At 39.5% G+C, this 23,564-nt stretch overlaps 2 protein-coding genes across 10 annotated transcripts in view; one reads left to right on the top strand and one right to left on the bottom strand.

Annotated features, from left to right (window-relative positions):
- The window catches only part of PACRGL (parkin coregulated like), a 56,666-nt gene extending 37,763 nt beyond the window's left edge, over nt 1-18,903 (top strand). For 2 of the 7 annotated variants that reach the window (XR_010841103.1, XR_010841104.1), the window contains one exon: nt 1-2,926. The gene's annotated coding sequence lies outside the window, so the exon portion shown is untranslated. Of the gene's footprint in view, nt 2,960-5,373; nt 6,241-18,842 lie in introns of those variants that run through there. The other 5 variants (XR_010841106.1, XR_010841101.1, XR_010841105.1 and 2 more) reach the window with 5 other exon arrangements.
- Nucleotides 1-23,564, bottom strand: part of KCNIP4 (potassium voltage-gated channel interacting protein 4) — a 1,208,103-nt gene that overhangs the window by 9,212 nt on the left and 1,175,327 nt on the right. For all 3 annotated transcript variants that reach the window (XM_059066484.2, XM_067036349.1, XM_067036350.1), the window contains 2 exons: nt 22,332-22,401; nt 14,187-14,257 (listed from right to left, as the gene is read on the bottom strand). In XM_059066484.2, the coding sequence (XP_058922467.1) occupies nt 14,187-14,257; nt 22,332-22,401 (141 nt within the window). The remainder of the gene's footprint in view (nt 1-14,186; nt 14,258-22,331; nt 22,402-23,564) is intronic.

The following is a 23,564-nucleotide window of genomic DNA, read 5'->3' as shown; positions in this document are numbered from 1 at the left end:
GGACCCTTGGGATTACTTTGGGCCCATCCAGATAATCCAAGATGATCTTCCCATCTCAAGATCCTTAATCACACCTGCAAGAAACGTCCTTTACCATGAAAGGTAACACATCCTACGTCTGGACATTAAGATGTGGACATTTTTGGTGGGTCTTTATTCAGCACACCAAACTCTAATACATTTTAAGGCCTTTTGTTTTTTCCAAGTTTTCTTTCACATTTCTTAGTCATATTTATTTATAGGTATTTTAATCCTTCTGTTGCTGTGATAAAGGAGGCCACAAGAATTCCTTAGTAGGCAGAGAAAAGGAGAGACGCAGGCAACAAATCTTGAAAATAAGTTTCTCAGGAGGTAAGAGAGGTCAAGAGAAGAAAGCATTTCACTAGGAAAGGAGGGTTCATCTTGATACCAATCTGCTGGGGAATGAAAAGGGCTTACTGAGTCAGCAACATGGAGGTCGCCAGTGACTAAAGCGAGAAGTTTCAGTGGAAGGGAGGGAGCAAAGAGTGATAGAGACTGTTAGAAAATTCACCAACCATGGCTGCATGTGGAGACAGAGGGACAGGGCTATATCTGAAGAGGGGGACCAGGATCACAGAAGAGAGTTTTGAAGATGAGCACTTTGAACACTGAAGGGACGAATCTAAAAAGAGGAAAATACTAAAGATGTGTGTGTGTCAGACAGAGAGAGAGAGAAATGGACTACTCCTGTGATGGTGGGAGAGATGGAGATGGTCTGCCCTGGGAAGGGAGGAGGCACATTTCCTCAGCTAATACGGAAGGAAGAAGGAGAACACCATGCAGATGCCCACAGCTGAGAAGAGTTGGGAAGATGAACGAGTCCTCATCTGAGACCTTTTATGGGTGTTGTCTGCTTGGGAGTGAAGGACATGGTGGAAAGGATAAGAACTGAAGGTCTGAGGAGAGAAAAGGAGGCAGCTCTGCTCCTGGACAATAAGGTGACTTGTGCAAATTACAGGAAGCTGCAGCTCCCTCAAAATATTTTTCTGCCATCTGCTGGAAAATTATTGTAATATATTTAAACCTGTAGTATATAATATACTATAATTAAGAGGTAAGGACCCTCCTTGGAGTTGTGTAGTATACAACTTGCAAACTGTATAAGCTTTGGCTTTTTTGGAAGGTATAAAATAGTCACTGCAGAGCATGGGAAGGTAGGCTTACCAGAGAAAGGTTGCTGGACAATTTTGAAAAGGCAGATGAGGTGGATGGTTATCAATATAATCCTTACCTGTCACTTCAGATCACAAAGTAATAGTTATATGCCTTTAGCTGAAAAGAGAGGCTGGACACAACATCCATGAAGATATGCTTAGAGCATTGGTTTTCAAAATGTAGATTGCTGCAGAGTCACCTGGAGGGCTTGTTAAAACAGCTTGCTGGGTCCCACCCCAGAGTTTCTGATTCATTAGGTCTGGGGTGTGGCCCAAGAATTTACATTTCTAATAAATTCCAAGGAGATGCTGATACTGCTGGTCCGGGGATCACACTTCGAGAACCACTGGCCTACAAGAATCATTACTGGCATTGGCCCCATCACCAAGCAGAATAGGCCAGAGCAACAATGAGAGATTTAAAGTCATGTGTGGACTTTTGTTGTTTGCCTCTCTAGTTGGCCCCTATTTCCATTTGGTGCTCCATCCAATTCTGTGGAAGCACACTCCATCTGTGGCTCTAGTGATGGAGCCATGCCCTGTGCAAAATCAGGAAGCACATTTTATTCCTTTGGTCAAGGCAATTGGATCTGTGGTTGGCCTGCAACTGAACCCAGTCTACATGAGTGATTTTCAGGACTTCTGCTAGGAAGGGGTATGACAGAGAAGCTTTTTCTTTCCTGCCTGGCGAAAAATCAAGCCTGGAGCTCAGGAGCTGCTGGCATCTTCTTGTTGTAACCACGAGGGAGCCCACCCTTAGGTTGCAGCCAGACCTATCTCTGGACTTCTTATTCTTATAAGCCAATACAGTTATATTGTTTTTGTTAGTGTATGATTTTCTATTATTTGTGAACAAAAGTACCCTGATTCACAAACTGACATCTAATTCCCATCTTTCTCTTAAATACTATGTATCCAGAAACTGCACACATTGAAAGATAGCTATGAACCTTGAACACCCCTCTCTCTTTTAATATACCATCTTGCAGGATGATATCAATAAACAGTGATTTCAGAACAGGAAATAACTATTTGTGCAAAAGGAAAATGAAAGACTCAAGGTATCTTGTACTGTTCTTGCTCCATGCTTTTCTGAATGGTAATTGAAATCTGTCAAGCAGGAGTTACAAGGCTAAAAAAAACCCAAACAACTCTCAAGAGTACTTTTCACAATCACCTTACTTTTGTCTGTGAAAGGTTACATCTGTTCCCTAATGTACAAAACTGATAGATGGGGATTGGTACTGAATTCTGGTTTCTAATAGCTTATGATAAAGGCAATAGAAGGAAAAAGGCATAGAGATATGACCCTATAATAACCTAGTCTTGTTCTATAGTTAGCTCTATTTATTGACCAAACCTTTAATTGGTGCTTTAGTGCTGGTTACATACATTCTTCCCACCATTCCCACACTAGGAGCTGCATCAAAGACCCAGCCTTGAGAGAGCATGTGTTATTGAGACCGTCTAGATGGTATACATGACTGGACCCAGGTAAGGCCTGGAAAGTCATACATGTGTTTAGTATATTTCTTACTTTATGCTTGCTTTTTACATTTTTAGGAAAATTTTTAAAGTTGTTTATTTTCTCTGATATGACCTCCCTTGACTGGAGTTAAACTTCCATAGTGGTTGAAGGATACAATTTCAGGTACTACCTAAAGTTTGCATTTGTTTGGAACTAATAAAAGATATCAACATATCTAAAAAATAAAAACATATATTTCCCAAGATTTGTAGCCTAATTTTATCAGGTGAAAGAGATAAAATACTAGGCTTCCCTGGTGGCGCAGTGGTTGAGAGTCCGCCTGCCGATGCAGGGGACACAGGTTCGTGCCCCGGTCCAGGAAGATCCCACATGCTGCGGAGCGGCCGGGCCCGTGAGCCATGGCCGCTGAGCCTACGCATCCGGCGCCTGTGCTCCGCAACGGGAGAGGTCACAGCAGTGAGAGGCCCGCATACCGCAAAAAAAGAGATAAAATACTTACCTTGATTGATATACAATTCTAGTTAGGTAATTTAATATCTTAAAAGATGAAAACAGCCACATTAAGTTAGAGGAAAGTGGTTTGATCTCCCTGAAGGCCATTAAAAATTAAATAAGTTTTAAACAAAAATCACAAATATGTAATAAATGTATATGTGAATATCATGCTTGATTTATGTAAAAAATACAGAAAACTATAGAAGAAAATTGCAGTCACACATAATCCTATCACCTGTTCACAGTGAATATTCCCACTCTTTTTTTTTTTTTTTTTTTTCAGTACGCGGGCCTCTCACTGTTGTGGCCTCTCCCGTTGCGGAGCACAGGCTCAGCGGCCATGGCTCACGGGCCCAGCCGCTCTGTGGCATGTGGGATCTTCCCGGACCGGGGCACGAACCCGTGTCCCCTGCATCGGCAGGCGGATTCTCAACCACTGCGCCACCAGGGAAGCCCCCCACTCTTTTTTAATGCATACTTTGGCATATACTTATAGTACAAGCCATATATTATATATAAAATTCTGTTTATTTCACTTAAATTACAAGCATTTTCCAATACCACTGACAATTCACTGTGACATCATTTAAATAACTACAAAGTAGGTGTAATCATATGAAATTGCCCATATTTTTTATCATATTTGCCAAGAATTTCATATGATAGTTTCATATGGTCTAATCTAATAATACTAGCACAATGAATTTTGGACACTTTGGACCCCAAACCACAATAAGAATTACAATTTAAATGACAGCCTACTACTTAAGCAAGCACACACATACACACACACACACAAAATCATACACCAGAAACTAAAGTTATTAGTCTATTTACATTTCTATTAATTTTTTAGTACTCATTAATGTCTAAATCAATTTTACCACCTGCTAATCATTGCAATCTCGAGTGTGAAACACTGCTTTGTCTTATGAATATATTGTAATTTATTTAACCATTCTTTCTTATTGGTATATATGTGTATTAATTTAAATTTTTCTTTATTGTACATGATGCTATAGTAAATATTTTTCTCCAACTATTTCCCATCACTCTGACTTATTTCCTAAGGAAAGATGTGGAATTCCTGGGTTAAAGGGCTCTGGGAACACTGAAATTTGTTAGTAGTAAGGAGGACAGTTTATTGATAAGTGTGTGGGGCTTGGCATTAGGCAATTTCTATGCATTACTTTATGTCAGCCTCACACAACCATAGCGAATAGGTATTGTCGTCCTTATATTAAAGATGGAGGCTCAGAGAAAATACGTGACTGAGGCAAGGGATGCAGCCAATGAGAATTAGAGCTGGAAACTGAACCCAGAACTCTGACTCAAAGCCCAGGCTCTCATTTTGTCTAGAACTGAAGCAATGGGCTGCGGTTACACAGAAAAGTATGATATAAACAAATGCTACATCTTTTTTTTCTGATACTATAGGACATAATTAATTGTAGGGTGATATGAAACAGTGACTCACAGTGATTGCAATTTTACTAATAACATTTGTAGAACATCTGGAGGTACCAGGAATTCATAATTCTTGCCATGAAATGACGTGCATAAATGAATTAGAAAATGGCCTTAGCTTTTAAAAAGGGAAAGTGAGTCAGTATGTGAATACATGTGTGACTAGGAACAGGATAAGAAGATAAGATCAGCTGAAGAAGAATCCCAACAGTTAGATGCCCAGGAAACAGAAGAAAAGAGAGTGAGCAAGAGAGAGAGAGACAGAGACAGAGAGAAATTGATACCAGTTCTCTGAGACTGACCAGTTGTTATACAGGATCACTAACACTACTGAGCATATTAATTGGGCCGGACCATTTTCTAAACTCTTTTTTTTTTTTTTTTTTTTTTTTGCGGTATGCGGGCCTCTCACTGCTGTGGCCTCTCCCGTTGCACAGGCTCAGCGGCCATGGCTCACGGGCTTAGTTGCTCCGCGGCATGTGGGATCTTCCCGGACCAGGGCACGAACCCGTGTCTCCTGCATCGGCAGGCGGATTCTCAACCACTGCGCCACCAGGGAAGCCCTAAACTCTTTAGATTCATCAGTTAATCTGACAACAAGCTTGTGAGGTAGCTATCCTTATTATTTCCATTTTACATTGAGGAAATTCAAGCGTAGCAAGATTGAGGAACCTGCCCCAGGTATCCCAGCTAGAAGTGGTAGATTTGGGATTGAGCCATCTGACTCACAGGCATGTGCTCTTTCAGATGAGAAGAGATTTCTGGCACCTCCTTGGAGACTGGAGTGTTAAAAGAGGAGACTGAAAAATTCTAGGACCGGGTCAGAAAAAATAGAAGATGAGGCTGGAGCATCTTGTAGTGCCCCAAAGTAAGGAATGAGCAAAGAAAGAAACAAAACAAAACAAAAAAATAAACAACCACAATGATGGGGTCATGTTGAAGCGAACTGATCCAGTGGCCCAGCTGGAACAATTTAAGCAAAAAGATAAGATATTGAACTATAACTCAAGTATAAAATATATGTCCATTAGTCCACACCGATATGAATCACTGGTAGAATACATTCATAAATGGAGAAGAGACAAATCCTTCTCTTCTTTGGAAGAGAATTCCAAATAAACTATATGTGTCCTCTACCCTTAAGGGAATGGAGCATAACTCCCAGTCTGTAAGTGTGATCTGTGCATAACTTGCTTCCAACGAGTATGGTTTGGAAAGGGATAAAAGAGTAACTTTACAGTAAAGAAATTACCAGCACTACTTCAACCAGGTGATCAAGGTTTACATCAAATGGTCATAAATCATGTTGATACTACGGACTCTTGTTACGTAATTAAAAAAGCACCTTACCTCTGTGGTCTTCCTCCTCAAAACACATATCCCTATTCCAATCATGAGAAAAAACATCAAACAAATCCCAACTGAGGGACATTCTGCAAAACACCTGACCAAAACTCCTCAAAACTGTCAAGGTTATCAAAACAAGGACAATTTGAGAAACTGTCACAGCCAAAAGGAGCTTAGGGAGACATGGTGAGTGAATGTAATGTAAGATTCCTAATAGAATTCTGGAACAGAAGAAAGGCTTTTGGTAAAAACTAAGAAAATCAGAATAAAGCATGGACTTTAGTTAATAATAGTGTATCAACATTAGTCCATTAATTATAACAAGTTTACCATATTAATGCATGATATGAATAACAGGAAACTGGGTGCGAGGTGTATGGTAATTCTCTGTACTATCTTTGCAGTTTTTCTGTAAATGCAAAACTGGTCTAAAATAAAAAGTTTATTTAAAAGATGATTTAAAAGAAGAGGGACCTGACCTTCAGAGTGTTGAAGCAGATAGAGATGTTTATTGGATGCTTTTTCTCTTGTCTCTCTTGTAATAATCTTCTGCTACCTCAACTTTCATTAAACATTTGAGTGTATGATAAGAGGGATTCAAAGAACTTGCCCTTGGTGGCCACGGGAATGTGGGCAAGGGCAGCCATGGCTAGAGGAGCTGGACACCCCATAGCAAGACTGTAAGGACGGAGCAGGCCAGAAGGACAGGGTGACAAGGGTGACAAAAACTAGGACACATGCAGCATGGCCACAGTCCTTGGGAATCAATGGAAATGCATGGGTGAGGCCCAGGTTAAAGAACCTTTATGGCAAGAATTGTTGGATTCTACAAAAATTAGTCATGAAAATGGGGGAATGTCAGCTCCATAAGTACAAAAATTTGTGTCTTTTGTTCACTGTTGTATCCCTAGCACCTTGAATATATGTATATATATATATATATTTTTTTTTTTAATTTATTTTTTGCTGCCCCGTGCAGCATATGGGATCTTAGTCCCAGACCAGGGATCGAAACCGCACCCCCGCAGTGGAAGCGCGTTGTCTTAACCACTGGCCCACCAGGGAAGTCCAAAAAATATTTGTTAAATGGAGGAACAAAATGAAAGGACATCTCAGCTACCTTTCCCTTTACTTCGCCAAAGAGCAAAGCTCCTGGAATAGGCACAAGAAAAGAAGAGGAGAATTATGTGGACAGGATGTGTGAGTGTGTGTGTGTGTGTGTGTGTGTGTGTGTGTGTGTGTGTGTTGAGAGATATAATAATAAAACTTAATGATTTAATAAATCTAATAAAATGGAATTCTATACCTATTGGTAACATTGCCTAAATAATTCCCCTTGATGCCTGACATCTCAAAAGAAAATAGCTATTTAACTTGACAAAAATGACTCATCCTAGAAGGAAAGTTTTCCTGTAACCATAATTGATATTTGGGGAGAAAAAAACCCATTTTTTCTCATCACTGTGAATGACAAAGGGATTATTTTGGGCTTATAATGCCTCCGGGGGTACCACTCACATTTCATTCTGTCATAATTGAATTGTCAGTGAATGATGTTTTCTTGAAGCTCTGGACTGCGGCAGTCCTGCTGTCAATCATCAGTTACCTGTAGTAAGCAGGGATAGCTATTCCAGAATTGTTCCAAAGGAAAAATACATTTTCAGACTCAACAGTTCAAGTAAACTTGCCAATACGGATGTGCTCAGAGGAGTGCACTGCTCTGATGATGGTAATATTCTAGAAAAGGTAATTGTTGAAATGGTGGTAAAAGTTCAGGGTTGCTTTTGCAGTCAACAATTGGGTCATTTAGTAATCAATGCGTGGGATGAATTACTGAGTGGTAATTGTAAACATTGGTGATAATACTCAGTAATCAAATTATAGAAGACCATCTCAGATGTCTTCCAGCGTAGTGCCTCAGTATCTCCCTCTGCAGGATGCAATCTATTGTGAGGGTTAAGAGTGGGGGTTGGAAAACTATGGTCCAGGGCTCAAATACGGCCCACTATGTGTTTTTGTTAATAAAGCTTTATTGAAACACAGCCATGGTCACTTATTTCGGATTTGTCTGTGGTTGCTTTTGTCTACAACAGCAAAACTGAGTTGGTAGAATGAAGACTATATGGCCTGCAAAGCCAAAAATATTTACAGTTTGGTCCTTTACAGAAAAATTTGATGACCCCTGGTTAAAACCAATAGGTTTTAGAGACTTAGGTAGAGCTGGGGTTCAATCCTGCTTCTGCCATTTACTAACTATATGACTTTGGACAAGTCACTTAACCTAAGTTTGTAATTCCTCATCTCTAACATGTGGCAAGTAATACAGGTCCTTTATTTTTTATCTGCAACTTACCACCCCCATCCAAAAATTATTTTGTAAACTGAAAAAGAAAAACCTTTACCAGGAAGACAGGGGAGGTGGTGAATTTTGGTGCCAAAACTCATCTGATGCCAAAACCTGAACTGAAACGGCATGAAAGTATTCTAATTATCTATATCTATCTATCTATCTATCTATCTATCTATCTATCTATCTATCTATCATCTATTTATCCTTTATCATCTATCCATTATCCATCGATCACATTAATCAAAAGACATTAAAAGCTATTTTAATAACTCCATATCATAGTAGCTTGACACAGTATAAACTTATTTACCACTCACATACAGTGAAATACGAGTGGGGATGGAGTTCTATTCCATGCAGTCATTCAGAGATCCAGCCTCCTCCTACTTTGCTGGAAGGCAAACTGAAATATGTAACCTCACAGTCTCCATAGATGGGAAGACAGAGGAAGGAGATGTGGTCACTTCCACTCATCTCCCAGTGGTCAAAACTCAGTCCTGGTCCCACCTAGCTGCAGGAGAGGCTGGGAATACGGCCTAATCATGTGATCATAGAGCAGAGCACATGGACATTGGATCAGTAGCACTCTCTGCCATATTTATTGTTTATCATAGTTTTACTGAACAAATGTTACACCCTTGATTATAGCATACTGCAGACCCCGCAGGAGACATTAAATAATATAGAGTATAGGCACAGCATTACGTTTCTAAAATCTGCAAGACTCTGAATGAAACTCAGCTGGCTCCAGGGATTTCAGATGAGGGACTGGGGACCTACACGTTCCTCACCGGCAGGATAACACAGCTGCTAAGAGATGCATTCTGGGACAGACTGCTTGGGTTTGAATCCTGGCTCTCCTACTTTCTAGCTGTGTGACTTTGGGCAGGTTGCTTAACTTCTCTGTGAATCTCTTTCCTCATTTGCTAAAATGACAAGTTACTATATGTAATTCCTTCAGCCCAATGCCTGACTCATAATGAGTGCTAAACAAGGGTCAGCTGGTATTATTGTGTGTAGCTATTACTATTGTTAATGTTAGTTTTACACACTTAGTACAGTGATTGACACACATTAAGTGCTTGTTTTATAATCAGATGCAGAGCAATCTTTCACAGCATCACAGACAGAGCAATCGTCTGGCCTGTGCTTGAATGTTTTCAGTGTTATAGGATCACTATGTAATAAGATGACCAATGTCATTCTTAACTGGCTTCATTAGAAAAATCTCCCTTGTAGAAACCACTGTGGTTAACATCTAATAAATACTGAGGACATATCTGGTGCCGGGTACTCAGCCAAGCCCCTAACTGACATCACTTTGTCATCCTTCCTTTCCCCTGTGAAGTAGCTTTGCTTGCTGATGATTCGCAGAGATGAACACTAAGTCCAGAGGGTTGAACTACTCAGCCCAGGGTCTCACAGCCACTTGGTGGTGAAGGGGTTTTAGATCCAGTCATATCTGGATCCAGGGCCCCTCCTGTCTTACTCTACCCTTCGGAATTAAGCAAATTAAGTAGGAAACTTCCATTTCCCTTTATCTCAGAATCAGGATGGTCTCTGCTGTGCCTCCCAAGATGCTATTGTTACCCCAAATATGTTCATTGCCTAATCATTTCTGTTTTCTAGAGACTTTTCAGGTAGGTAATCAATTTAGAAACCACTATAATAACTTAGTTTTAAATTTGATTTTGATTTAACATTTATTAATTTAACCTTTGGTTTGTCTTTAAAGAAAACAATATTTTACCAACATGCTTATAGTATATAGCCATTATAACTAATTTCCCAAATTATAACCAGCATTCATCACAATTACTGTGATGAATATTACGTATTACAATAGCGATATTATGCATGGTTCCATATCATTAACACCAGACTAAATTTACATGTGAAATTGGATACAATGTGTTATAAGTAATTGATGGCATGTTTCTGATACATTAAGTAATTTCAAGTAATGAAATCACTAGCAGTCTTTGCGTTACTCAAACTAGCTACGAAAGATTTTATTAGGTGAACTGGAACGTTTGACTTTTATGTTATGGCTAAACTAAGGCCGTGCTGGAATTAATCTTGTTGGTAAAGTGCAGCAGACACTAATACGATATTGATCATAGGCTGCCAAATCGGAAGAAACATTACAGGGGACTGGTACCTATGACAATCTCACGTCTTCCCCACTAACTGCTGCTACCACATCGGAGTCAACACAACTGCCCTCGCCTTGACCACTGCCAGCTTCTCCTCTTATATTCCCGGTGATATTTCTTGGTTAAGTTGTGAGATTGACACACTGAGTTTCCCGGCCCAGAATCTTCATTTTAGTAGCACTCAATCTCTATGAGCATCTAGTATGTGTGAGGAAGCACTTTGCTGCCCTGGTCACTCTGCCCCAGGGCCAAACTGAAAGACCTCTCAGCAGGCTGTACCTCCCTTTTGTCATCCTGACTCCACAAAGTGTTGAAATGTAAGTCTACCAATTTAATTTTAATATCTCTTGAACTTGTCTCCTCCTCCTCTCCAATGCCTCAACTGTATTTCGAGCTGGCATCAGCTCCTGTCTGGAGCTGCTAATTGGACTTGTTTCTAGGAACACAGCCCTGATACCTTAACTTCCTCACTGAAAATTCTCCAAGGGCGCCTCACCTCCTGCAAGATAATTCAGCCTCCTTAGCATCCTGCCTCAGATGTGTCAGAATCTGTCCTCCACCTCCTTACACAGCTTTCCTGTCACCCTCCTCTTTTGTATTCCACCTTCTAGGTGATTTACAAATGCTTTCTCTCCATTCCCAGTCCTCTGCCTTACTCTCACTGCTTCCCATCCTGAGCCATTATTCTCTTGAGCATCTCCTGCTTGTCCTTCAGACCTAGTTCATCAAGTCCATGGGCAGGCTTCCCTGATACAGCCCCACCAGTGCCCTTCCTTGTTGATTCCACACCATCATCTGCTTTCCTTTATCCTGGCACTCACTGAAATTTCTGCTCATGTGTGGGATGCACCCTTCCCAATCCTAAAAATGCATACCCTCTAAATTATCTGGTTCCCATTATAAACAGTGACAATTCTGCCCCCAATTCCAGTGTGTGAGTGGGGATTTCCTCACACCATCAAGTTATCTCCAACACCAGATGTGTGTCTTATTATTGAGCTTAACACTGATACTTTCTACCTGGAGATAGAGCCAGATACTACATCATTGCCCCCTCCCAGCCCCCAACTTCAGATGCTACTTGCAAGTACAGGTTGTCACCTGTGCTTCTGACCAATGGGTTACAGATTGGAGGTTCCAACAAACCTTTTCTAGGATTCAATGACTTTGCTAGAGCAGCTCACAGAACTCAGAGAAACATTTACTTACTAGATTACTTGTTTTTTATAAGAGGATATGATATATCTCAGGAACATCCAAGTGGAAGAGATGCACAGGGCAAGGCATGGGGAAAGGGCTTGAGCTTCCATGCCCTGTCAGAGCCCCCGGCTCTCCTTAAATCTCCAAGTGTTCACCAACTGGGAAGTTCTCTGAATCCTGTCCTTTTGGGTTTTTAAGGAGGCTTCATTACAGAGGCATGATTAATTAAATCATCGGCCATTGGTGATTGAACTCAGTCTCTAGCTCCTCTCCCCTCTCAGGAGGACTGGACTGAGGGACTGAAAGTTCCAACCCTCTATAATCAAGTGGTTGGTTCTCCTGGCAAGCAGCCCCCACCTCTAGCCGAGTTTCAAAATTCACCTCATCAACACAACAAAAGACATCTTTGTTGTTCTCTTCACTTAAAACCCAATGTTTTAGGAGTTCTTTGTCAGAAACTGGGGACTAAGACCAAATATATATTTCATTTTTTGGATATATATTTCTTATTATAAATCACAATATCACACATATATTAGAGAGAATAATTCTACTCCCTAGAGACAAAGCACAGCCATCCAGAATATAAGCAAATAGATGATTTACACATTCTACCCATGTAATATAAATAAAATATACATAATAAAACAAAATAATACATAATATATAAATAAATGTAATAAGTATATATAAATAAAATATATTTTATTTATTATTATTCTATTATAAATAAATAATGTATTTAGCTATGTGAATACTCGGGACATATTTCATCTTACTGATGCTTACATGTAGTATTTTATGAACAAAATTAAATACAAATCACTTGAAGTACATAATTTGAAAAGGGATTTCCTTATAAAATTGTCAGTGTGGTGAATGTAGCATTTTGTTATATTTAATTTCCTTCTTCTATCACTTCTATCACTTACGGACCTTCGAGAGCACGGTCTTTACTTTATCAGCTTTGTATTTCCAAGGCCTACCACAGTAATAGGCCCACAGTGGATGCCAGTAAATATTAATTAAATTGTTTGCTTTCTGGGTTTGCAGTCATGCAGTTGGGAAAATGCACTTTTTTAGTATAAACACATAGAAAGTACTAGAAAGCAAACTCCATGTGTGTTGTCATTCGCACTTATTTTGAAAGATAAGAGCAGCTTCTTGACAATACAATGAGGGAAAGTAACTGTTCTTAGGCTTTTTCTTTCCTCTCCTCAAAAATTATCAGGCAGTACTAGGAGAGAAGTTTATAACAATAGATGCCTACATTAAAAAAAAGGAGAGATATCTCAAATAAGCAATGTAACTTTATCCCTCAAAGAGACAGAGAAAGCACAAACTAAGCTTAAATTAGAAAAAGGAAATAACAAAAATTAGAGCAGAAATAAATAAAATAGAGAACAGAAGAACAATAGAAAAAAAAATCAATGAAGCCAAGAGTTGGTGTTTTGAAAAGATAGACAAAATTGACAAACGCTTACCTGGACTAAGAAAAAAGAGAGAAGACTCAAATAAATAAATAAATCAGAACTGAAAGAGGAAATATTGTAACTGATGTTACAGAAATAAAAAGAATCATAAGAGACTACTATGAAAAATTCTGTGCCCACAGATTGGATAACCTAAAAAAAAGTGGATAAATTCCTAGATACACACAACTTACCAAGACTGAATCATGAAGAAATAGAAAGTCTGAACAGACCTATAACTAGGAGATTGACTCAGTAATCAAAAACCTCCCAACAAAGAAAAGCCCAGCAGCAGATGTCTTCACTGGTGAATTCTTCCAAACATTTAAAGAACTAACACCAATGCTTTTCAAACTCTTCCAAAGAATTGATGTGGAAGGAATTCTTCCAAATGAGGACAGCATCACCTTGTGTCAAAGCCAGACAAAGACATCACAAGAAAACCACAGGCCAATATTCCTGATACACATAGATGCAAAAATCCTCAACAAAACACTAGTAAACCAAATCCAACAGCACATTAAAAAGATCATGCACCATGACCAAGTAGAATTTATCCCTGGAATGGAAAGCTGAATCAACATATGAAAATCAATTAGTGTGATATACCACACTGACAGAATTAAGGATACAAATCATATTATCATCTCAATAGATGCAGAAAAAGCATCTATTGACAAGTTCAATACCCATTCATGATATATACTGTCAACTAGGAATAGAAGGAAAGTATCTCTACATAATAAAGGCCACAGTTAACAGCACACTCAGTGGAGAAAAACAGAAACCTTTCAATGGAGAAAAATAGAAACCTTTCCTTCTAGGATTAGGATCAGGGCAAGGATGCCTACTCTTGTTGAGTGTTCTTATTACAATAATAATAATAATAATAATAATAATAAAGGAATAAAAGGCTCAAAAAGCAAAAAAAAAAATTACATCACCAAACTCAAATTTTCACCTTAGAAGCACTAAATCCCTTTCAATGTGTCTAAAGTCAAAGCATATTAAAAAAAAAAAAAATCTAAGACTTACCTCAAAACTTACAGCACCATTGTGGTCCGTATCAAATGCATTGAACAGAAAATGTGCGTATGTGGTAGAGTCTGAAATGTTGAAAATAAAATAATAAGTTAGCATTTCAATATCCTACAGAGGATTTGTATAGCATGTACCAAGCCTCTTTCTACCCAGGAAAATTTACTCTACTTCCTTTGACTTGTGCTTTCTTCTCAGCTGCCCACCTTCTCTCCGTAGAGGATTGTAATTTGAGATTCATAGGTGTGAGTTACCTACAGAGGCCATTGGTGACAGAAGCTCTCTAAGTTTCTGGCTGGAAATGCTCTGAACACATGGGAGTCTTGGGTGATGTTACTGACCCTGGGATGAGTAATGTTACCATAAGTGGGTGTGAGGATTAGCAAGACGCATCTGGAAATTGCATAGTGCTTGGCAGGGACTATCTCTAGAAGAAGTAAAATAATAAAAATACTAATAATGAGGCACAGATGAATTGCTATTATTGGTGTTGTTATTATTAGTTTGTTCATCATTTTACAACCCAGATAAGGATATCAGGACTCAGAGAAGTTGAGAAACTTGCCCAAAGTCACACAGTCCATAAGGAGTAGAGTGAATATAACTTAGGTCTTTCTGAGCAAAAAGCAAAGTTAGCCCACAGCTAGTAAGGCTGCCTGATGAAGTGGAAACCAGGGTGATTTGGGAAGTTTCTGAGGCCATGTTGAAAGTGGATTGTGTGGTCCTAAAAGTTCCCAGTTGAAAGCAGTGAGGAGCTCCTGCTTTGCCTGGGTCCTGGATGGGATTAGAGGCTCTGGGCAATGGTAGACAGCTTTGGACATCTCTCTTGTCCCAGTGCCACACGATGGTGCCTAATGATACTGAAGTTCTCTGAAACCTAACACTTCCTCTGAGTTTGCTTCAAGTAGGTTATTTCCCTCTAGTTTTTCTTTCCTTCAGTTTTTCTCCTTTGTCTCCCTAATCTCTGAAATTTCTGCCTTTATATTTTTAAAGTATATATATTTTTCTTATTGTTTTCTTAGTGCACAGTTTTCATTTTTAAGTGCTTCTGTGCTTAACCCTTGATCCTATTTACATGATTCCTTTAAATGTTTCATCTCATGGGTTTTAGCCTTTTATTGTAACCTTCTTTATATTAAAAAATTGTAACCTTTTAGCTCATTGGCTCTAGCCTTTTATCTTCTTTTTAAAACCTCATCTATTTCTATTTTATAACTTTTAGCCTTTATTTTTACTGGGATTTAGCAAAACTTCTGTTCACCTTTTATTTTATGAATTGCTTTTTGAAGGCAAACTAAGTCATAGAAGGCAAACTAAGTCATAGAATCAGGAGTAGAGAATGGCTCTCCCCGAATCAGGGAGGTCAGGGGTCATGCAAACTTCTCTCCTAGCTCTCAAGCATCCTTGGCCTATGTATGGATTGTTTTCCCTGAATGCTTCACCCCAATGGTTAACTGTTGCAGGTTGTATATTTCACAAGGTAAATTGTATACTCAGTTTCTCAAAATGGTGGTGGCATTTTCTTTCACCTCTTACCTTTAAATATGATGTGAGGAACCACTTATTTTTAAACGTATGAATTAATAACATTGTTTACAATGAGCCAAACAGGCACCACAATTGGGCCTTAACAGTATGTAAAACTGTTGTTTGTAGAGTGGATGTCTATCTTGTGTTTACTGGTCACAGGAAGAAGCCCTTTTGGGTATGAAACCAGGGTTCCAACTACAATCAATTTAGTGAGATTTTTGGAAGTTCCATATAGAATTATCAAGAATTGTCAGTCTATTCCTATTTACAAAGTTGTTTTGCTCTCAACAGTACTTTTGCGGTATGCGGGCCTCTCACTGTTGTGGCCTCTCCCGTTGTGGAGCACAGGCTCCGGACGCGCAGGCCCAGCGGCCATGGCTCACGGGCTCAGTTGCTCCGCGGCATGTGGGATCTTCCCGGACCAGGGCACGAACCCGTGTCTCCTGCATCGGCAGGCGGATTCTCAACCACTGCGCCACCAGGGAAGCCCTCAACAGTACTTTTACATAGACTTCTTGAACTATTTAGTACCCTATGGAGAAATGAGTTGACAGATGGTATGCTAAACTTATTTTCAGGGAAGAAAAAATAAGGGATTTTGCATATTTTAAAATGAGCTTCATTAAGCAGGTCTCTTGTTACTTTATTTATACAGTAAGAGTAAGTGCCTTTACTTTAGCAAGCAGAACTCACCATGAATAATGGCTCAGAACAAACGATGTTAACAACTTTTAAAAACTTAAAACACAAGATAATGTAGGCATACAATAATTACCATCCTTCTCAGATGAGGTTGTTCTAGTTTAAAGCTTGACACATGGGACACACACTCTCAAGGTTTGCCCTAATGTGGTTCAGAGGACGTCTTGTTCCTCTAAATGTACCTTGGCAAGTTTCCTGGAAGTGAAGCCAAGTTTTCTAACCTACATATACCAGGCAGAGAGAGGTTGCTAATACAGTAGTGGAGTCAGATTGCCCGAATTTGAATCTCAGCTCTACCAACTATCAACCATGTGACCTTGGGCGTGTTGTTTAACCTCTGTGACTCAGTTTCCTCAGCTACAAAATGATAACAATATGTACTTCAGAGAGTCATCATAAGGAGATTAAATGAGATACTATACCCAAAGTTCTTAGAACAGTCCTAGGCAAATATTAAATGTTCACTAATTATTAGCTCTCATTATTAAATAAATGTGATCAAATTTTTTTAACAGATTAATACAGTTCACCTGAAAGCATTTCTATTTTTTGTGAACTCTCAATTGTGTATCTAAGTGACTGAAGTTCTAACCTAATGGCACTTCATGCTCAGTGAAAACCAGTACAATTATATGATGAATGGTATTGCGTTTCTGACAGAGTTTGGATTTCTTCCGTAGACATATGGAGACAGTGAAAGTTTTTAAACAAGGGGAATGATGCTACTAGATTTGATGGGGTGAGAGGAAGGAGGTAAGGCGCTGGTAGTGTCTGACTGGGCACAGAGGTGGATTCTATAGAGAAAAAGGAAACTGTCCACAAAACCATCTTGGTCTGATTTCATCTGACTGTGCTCTTCTTAAATACTCAGTAAATATTTGCTAAAAGGATGAATAACTGGCATCCTGGATTCTAGATTTTAGTACAGTTCAGGGCTCAAAAGAAATGGCAATGGTTTCTGCTCTTCTCATTTGAGCTGACAGTCTTCTTTGACCATAATTCCTTCCATATAACAAAAACAGTTACTGAGTATCATATGATGACTTTGCCTGTAATTTTACTTGTGAAGCTGAAAATTAAATGTTGAAATTTTACAGTTAGGGGACAAAATTTGTGGAGTCTTAGGATAGGAAGTGATCTTGGATACCATTTAGCTATTTATCTACATTTAACAAAGGCGGGAAGTGGGTGTAGGTAATGTTAGGGGCAGAGTTATGGTCACCTAGTTAGTTAACGGTAGAGTCGGTAATGAAATCAAGACATTCCAACACTAACTCTTAGAAATAAAGGATGTTAGAACAGAAGGAAAACATGAGGATTCTTCGGTTCCACATCTGGCAAAGGAACAACCTGAGGCCCAGAGAAATAAACTATTTGAGTCACACGTTTTAGTGGGGGCAGAGGCTATCTGTAAACTCAGGACTCTTGACTTAGTCCAGTGTCTTTCACCCAATTATGTCCATAGCACAGTGATACCAACTAATCCCTTGGTTGAAAAGGCCATTGATACACATACATTTCAGAATATTTAAACAAATACACTTGATTATCATGTTCCAGGTCTGTGGTTGAAATCAGTCTGGTTGATTTCTTTCTTCCCACCACAAATCCCCTACTCCCACTTGAATTCAAGCAAAAGGTACAGAATTAGTTTAATGCATTTGAATATACAATTCATGACAATGTTACTACAGTAAGGCAGGTTCACATACATGAGTGGTAGTCTCTGTTCAGTATGTTCTCTAAATCACCCTGAAAATTCCTAGAAATACTGTCTGCGCAAGAGAAGGATACTCAGCGGGTGGAGTTATTTGGGAAAAAAAATTAAACCTTTATGTCCATAGAGCTCATCTAAGTGCCTCAGGTGCCTTGAACGCAATGATTGTTCAATAAATATTTGTTGACTTAGATTCTTCTGACTGAAACTCATTCATTTGTTCCTTCAGTAGCTGTTTATCAGGTGCTTCGTATAGTCAAAGCAAATGCAAAATTCCTACAACATAAGCAGGAGTAGCCCAGGAAATTGGAATTTTCATGAGCTTTAAAAATGCCTGGTGAGCTAAGAGTTTCTTAGCTAAGGTTTCCCCTGTACGTGGCACTGAAAAGCATTGCTGTAATGATACAGGTAATGACACAAACAAGCCATTTCCTCTCGGCTTGTTTTATAGGAGACATACTTTATCCCTTACAAACAGGAAGATTCTGTTCAGTCCAGCTCTGCTGACATCCAGAACTCCAAACAAGTCGTGCTTGGTAAACCATCTTGCTAAGAAGTAGAGAAAACTAAAGAGCCTGACACAGTATAAATTGCAGAAGGTTCTGGCAATAAGACAAAGAACCTTCCTGGAGGAAACTGAGACATTGTGATTTATGGACCCATCATTGTTACGACTCATAATGAGAGACATCTGTTGCTTTCAGGCCATCAACCTAAATAAATGACTCCACAGAAAAGTGAGGACGGCCATAACATGGATTTGCCTGCCATCGGAGAATACATTCTTCCTTAGGACATTTCCCCTTTTCTAGCGGCACTGCAAGATACAATTTGCATGCACGATATTAATTTTTAAAATTGCAAGTCATCATTTTTAAAAATATTTCATTTCCTTCAGTAATGCTGGCTGCTTTTAGATTTATGCATTCAATTAACGGGAATAATCAATGAATCTTTAAGAGTGCAAAAGTGATTTTTCTACAAATCCCTTTGAACTTTGTAACAAGAATCCCTTGAAAAGGATTGTGCTTAAGTAGATGTTCTCTAATGTTGAAATATTATTTTTCAGATAAGGATAAATTTTTAATGTGGAGTTGTATCCAATTTGTAGCATGTAATAACTTTCATTTGAGATAATAAAAAAATAAAATATTTCCATTTGTGTTAAGTGCTTTTTAAAAAAAATTTTTATTTATTTATTTATTTATTTTTGGCTCTGTTGGGTCCTCATTGCTGCACACGGGCTTTCTCTAGTTGCGGCGAGCGGGGGCTACTCTTCCTCGTGATGCGCGGGCTTCTCATTGTGGTGTCTTCTCTTGTTGCGGAGCATGGGCTCTAGGTGCACGGGCTTCAGTAGTTGTGGTGCATGGGCTCTAGAGCGCAGGCTCAGTAGTTGTGGTGCATGGGCTTAGTTGCTCCACGGCATGTGGGATCTTCCCGGACCGGGGCTTGAACCCGTGTCCCCTGCATTGGCAGGTGGATTCTTAACCACTGCACCCTCCATTTGTGCTAAGTGCTTTGATATTAATGCCTATCAATACGTTGTCAGACACTTAGTTTATAGTAAACATACGTGTTAAACAAATGATATTCTAAATTCCTTATTAATGCAGACAAAGGATCCATAACAATCCTGGCATCAGACCCTATGACCAATACCTGTCTGTGAGCTGTTATTAATGAGATGGGGTTGGGGAAGTTGTCACCTATGATGTATCCAAATTCATGTAATAGTGGGTCACCCTGTGTTTTCTCCGAATTCTAATTTAATTCTTTGAAAAGTCCATCTTAAGTGAAACTTTCTATTTTGATAATCCATGCCCCAAATTGAAATTTTCAATTTCAATTTCAAATTCAACCTATTAAATATCTAAAGCCAAAAGTGAATCTAATTTTTGTATGAAACAATTAATACTTATTAAGTGTTGTATACATTCAAAGTGCCTTTTACAGATATTATCCCATGGTGAGGTGGATGTCATTCGTTCATCCACACATTCACACTGTTTTGCAGTGAGTATCTAGAGCAACTACTTGTCACTCACTGTTCCATGACCTGTGGATACAGCAGTGAACAAAGCAGACAAAAACTTCTGTTCCCTTGGAGATGACATTCTAGTGGGAAAAGAGACAGTAAGCAACAACACAAACAAATAAAATATATATTATTAGATGCTCTTGAGAGCTAAAGAGAAACATAAAGAAAAGGCATGGGGGATATGTAGGGGTTATCCTTTAAGCCAGGGTGGCCAGAGGAAGCCTCACTGAGAAGGTGGCATTTGAATAAAAGCAGAGGTGGTGAGATATTAAGATGGATATTCGGGAGAAAAGAATTCCAGGCAGAGAGAATAACGAGTGAATTCAAAGGCCCAGAGATAGGATTTCCCTGGTGGTCCAGTGGTGAGACTCCAAGCTTCCACTGCAGGGTGTGTGGGTTCAATCCCTGGGTGGGGAACTAGGATCCCACATGCTGCGCGGCCAAAGATAAAAAATAAAATAATAAAATAAAAAAAAACAAAGGCCCAGAGACAGCAGCAGGACTGGCATGCTGGAGGAAGGGCAAGAGGCCAGGATGTCTGGAACGTGGTGAGTGAGGGGGAGGGTCGGTGAAGGACAAGGCAGAGATAGAACAGGAGACAGTGACCTTGGCTTATGCTCTGAGGGGATGGAAGATTCTGTGCAGAGCAGTGAGACGACCTGGCTTACATTTGACCAGGGTTGCTCTGGCTCATGTTGAGAATACACCATGGTTGGGGAGTGGAGAAGAGGGGTGGAATCAGGGAGACTTAGTTCAGAGACCACAGCAGTTATTTTGGCATCAGACGATGGTGGATCTTTTAAGTGGAATTGAAGTGAAAAGATGATGGCAAAGAAATGGATGAATTTCTTGGCACCTTAGCTTCCACATTTATTAGAAAGGGAGAACCATGACTAGGGTTTTGGGGAGGTGATGGGTAACACATGCCAAGGCCAGACACATATTAGATACGTGATGAAAGGTGGCTATTCAGCTCCTACATTGTGCTTTTATAACACTATATATATATATATATATATATATATATATATATATATATATATATATATATATTTTTTTTTTTTTTTTTTTTTTTTTTTTTTTTTGCGGTACGCAGGCCTCTCACTGTTGTGGCCTTTCACTGTTGTGGCCTAGCACAGGCTCCAGATGCACAGGCTCAGCGGTCATGGCTCACAGGCCCAGCCACTCCGTGGCATGTGGGATCCTCCCGGACCGGGGCACGAACCCGCGTCCCCTGCATCGGCAGGCGGACTCACAACCACTGTGCCACCAGGGAAGCCCTATAATACTATATTTTTAACCCCTATCCTCACATTTATTTTTTCATGTTGACATTGTCCATCTGCTACTCTAGACTCTAACATCCTTTGGGGCAGGTACCACATCTCACCCCTCTTACATCACCAGCACCTAATACACAGCTGGACACAGAGCAGGGTGCAGGACAAGTTTGAGCTGGGCATCCTGCTGAGTGATTGAAGGAGAGACTATAAGGTCCAGTGGCAAATATATCTCTTCACTCATCTCTAACAGGTATGTATTATCATTATGCATTCCTTGTTTTCCTTCCAATTAAAATAATGTCTAGGGTGGTATTAATTTTCTTAGATGCAGGGGTAGGGGTGATAGTGGAGAGCTCCTGAAAGACAGAGGAAGAGCAGAAAGAATATTAGATGAGGTTACAGAAAAATCTGGGTTCTAACCTAGATCTGCCACCTAGTGGATGTGTGACTCTGAGCAAAACATTCAGTTTCTCTACGCCCTGGATTTCAGATCCGAAAATTGAGGATAATTCCATTGGTTCTAATTTTGAGAGTTGAGAGAATGAGATGTATACTGCATGTGAAAGCTTTGTGGCATATCCAGGACTTAACCATCACAGTTAGAAAGCACCGTGCCTTTGAGAGAAGTGGTATCAGGCACACAGTAATCTTGCTTGCACTAAGCTAAAGAGTGAACTCTAGGATATTTGATAATTTGTAAGTAGCTCCCTTTTATGATGTATTGAGAATCATATGCACTGCATACTGTGTATTAATTCTCTGACATAAAGATGAAAAGTGTAGAGTCATGCCATGAAAGATTAAACCAAACTCAAGATTGCAAGCGTAATTCTAACTGAGAGTCGAATTCACTGGTCCACATTTTTACTTACCTCCCTGTGGAAAGAACTGAGAGTAGATCTCTTTGAAGGTGTCTTCATTAACAACCCCGCTGGGGCATTCCTAGAGAGAGTGGTAGAGAAGCAATATGAGCAAAGTGTTCATAAAACTGATTTTTTGCCCGTTTGAAGTAGAACTGTCTACCGTGCAAACTGCACCAAGAAAGTTCTCCATCCATCCATTATCACAAAAAGAAAAAAAGCACACTATAAACTTCTCTTGGTTCCGGTTCTCACGGCCTGAAAGAAAAGTTGCTGTTGTAAAAATCTTTGCATAGTATCAGCATCAAAGCTGGTCTGACACATTAAGAAAAACACACTGCTGTTTTTAAGAACATGTATGTATATTATCAACGAGGTAGGAAAAAAATTTACTTTGTTTTTCACATATCAAGGACATTGCAAGATGTTTCTGATGTGGTCTTTGCTGGATCTTGGTGCTGTATCCTCTGGAGATGTGCTGGACCCCCATAATCTTTAGTTCAATGAGAAAATGATGTTCTCCCTTTGGGTATAAGGTGGCCCAACAAGTCTCAAACAGAAATAGTTACTAACTTCTGTTAACAGATCGTAGGACTGAACGATAACATTGTTAGTAATAAGTAACTCTGAGTAAGGCAGGACCTGAAGGACTACTGACTTGGTGGGACCAGAGGGTAAAGGTACCCCTCTGAGATTGGACATTTTCTGTAAAAGGAGCTGCAATCTAAAATGTTAGAAAAGATCTGCCTTGATACCGAAATGAGGACCAAGTAAGTGGACTTGAGACTGCGGTAAGCGCAAAAACGCTTTCACTCTTTGGAGCTGCAAGAACAATCTGGTCAGGATTCTGAACTGGAGACACTCCTTGAGCAGTGGAGACTGACAATCACAAAATAATCCAACATCAAACCACATGTGGGATGTTAATAAGTTAGTGGGGAAGTGATAAGTTCTATCCATTTCTTCTGAGTAGCTTCTTGTGAACAGGTGCATTGTACCTGAGCTCCCTTGCTTCAGTTCTCACAGGACCCCATTCTACCCGGCATCTCCAGGATTCACTGGGGGAGAATCAGGGGTGTGTTTATTTCCCTGCCTTTAGACATGAATATTCCGTATACTTTAAATTTGACACTGTTACTGGGATCCTCAAAAACCATTTGTGGTCTTTAAAGCTTTTCTTAACTCTTAAAATCATTGTCCCTTCATGAATAAACTTGATCTTTCTTTATTCCAGTGAGCCAGTTA

Source organism: Kogia breviceps, chromosome 6 (genome assembly GCF_026419965.1).
Source record: "Kogia breviceps isolate mKogBre1 chromosome 6, mKogBre1 haplotype 1, whole genome shotgun sequence".
NCBI lineage: Eukaryota > Metazoa > Chordata > Mammalia > Artiodactyla > Physeteridae > Kogia > Kogia breviceps.
Note: the sequence above shows the minus strand (reverse complement) of the source record. Positions and strands in the feature narration are given on the sequence as shown.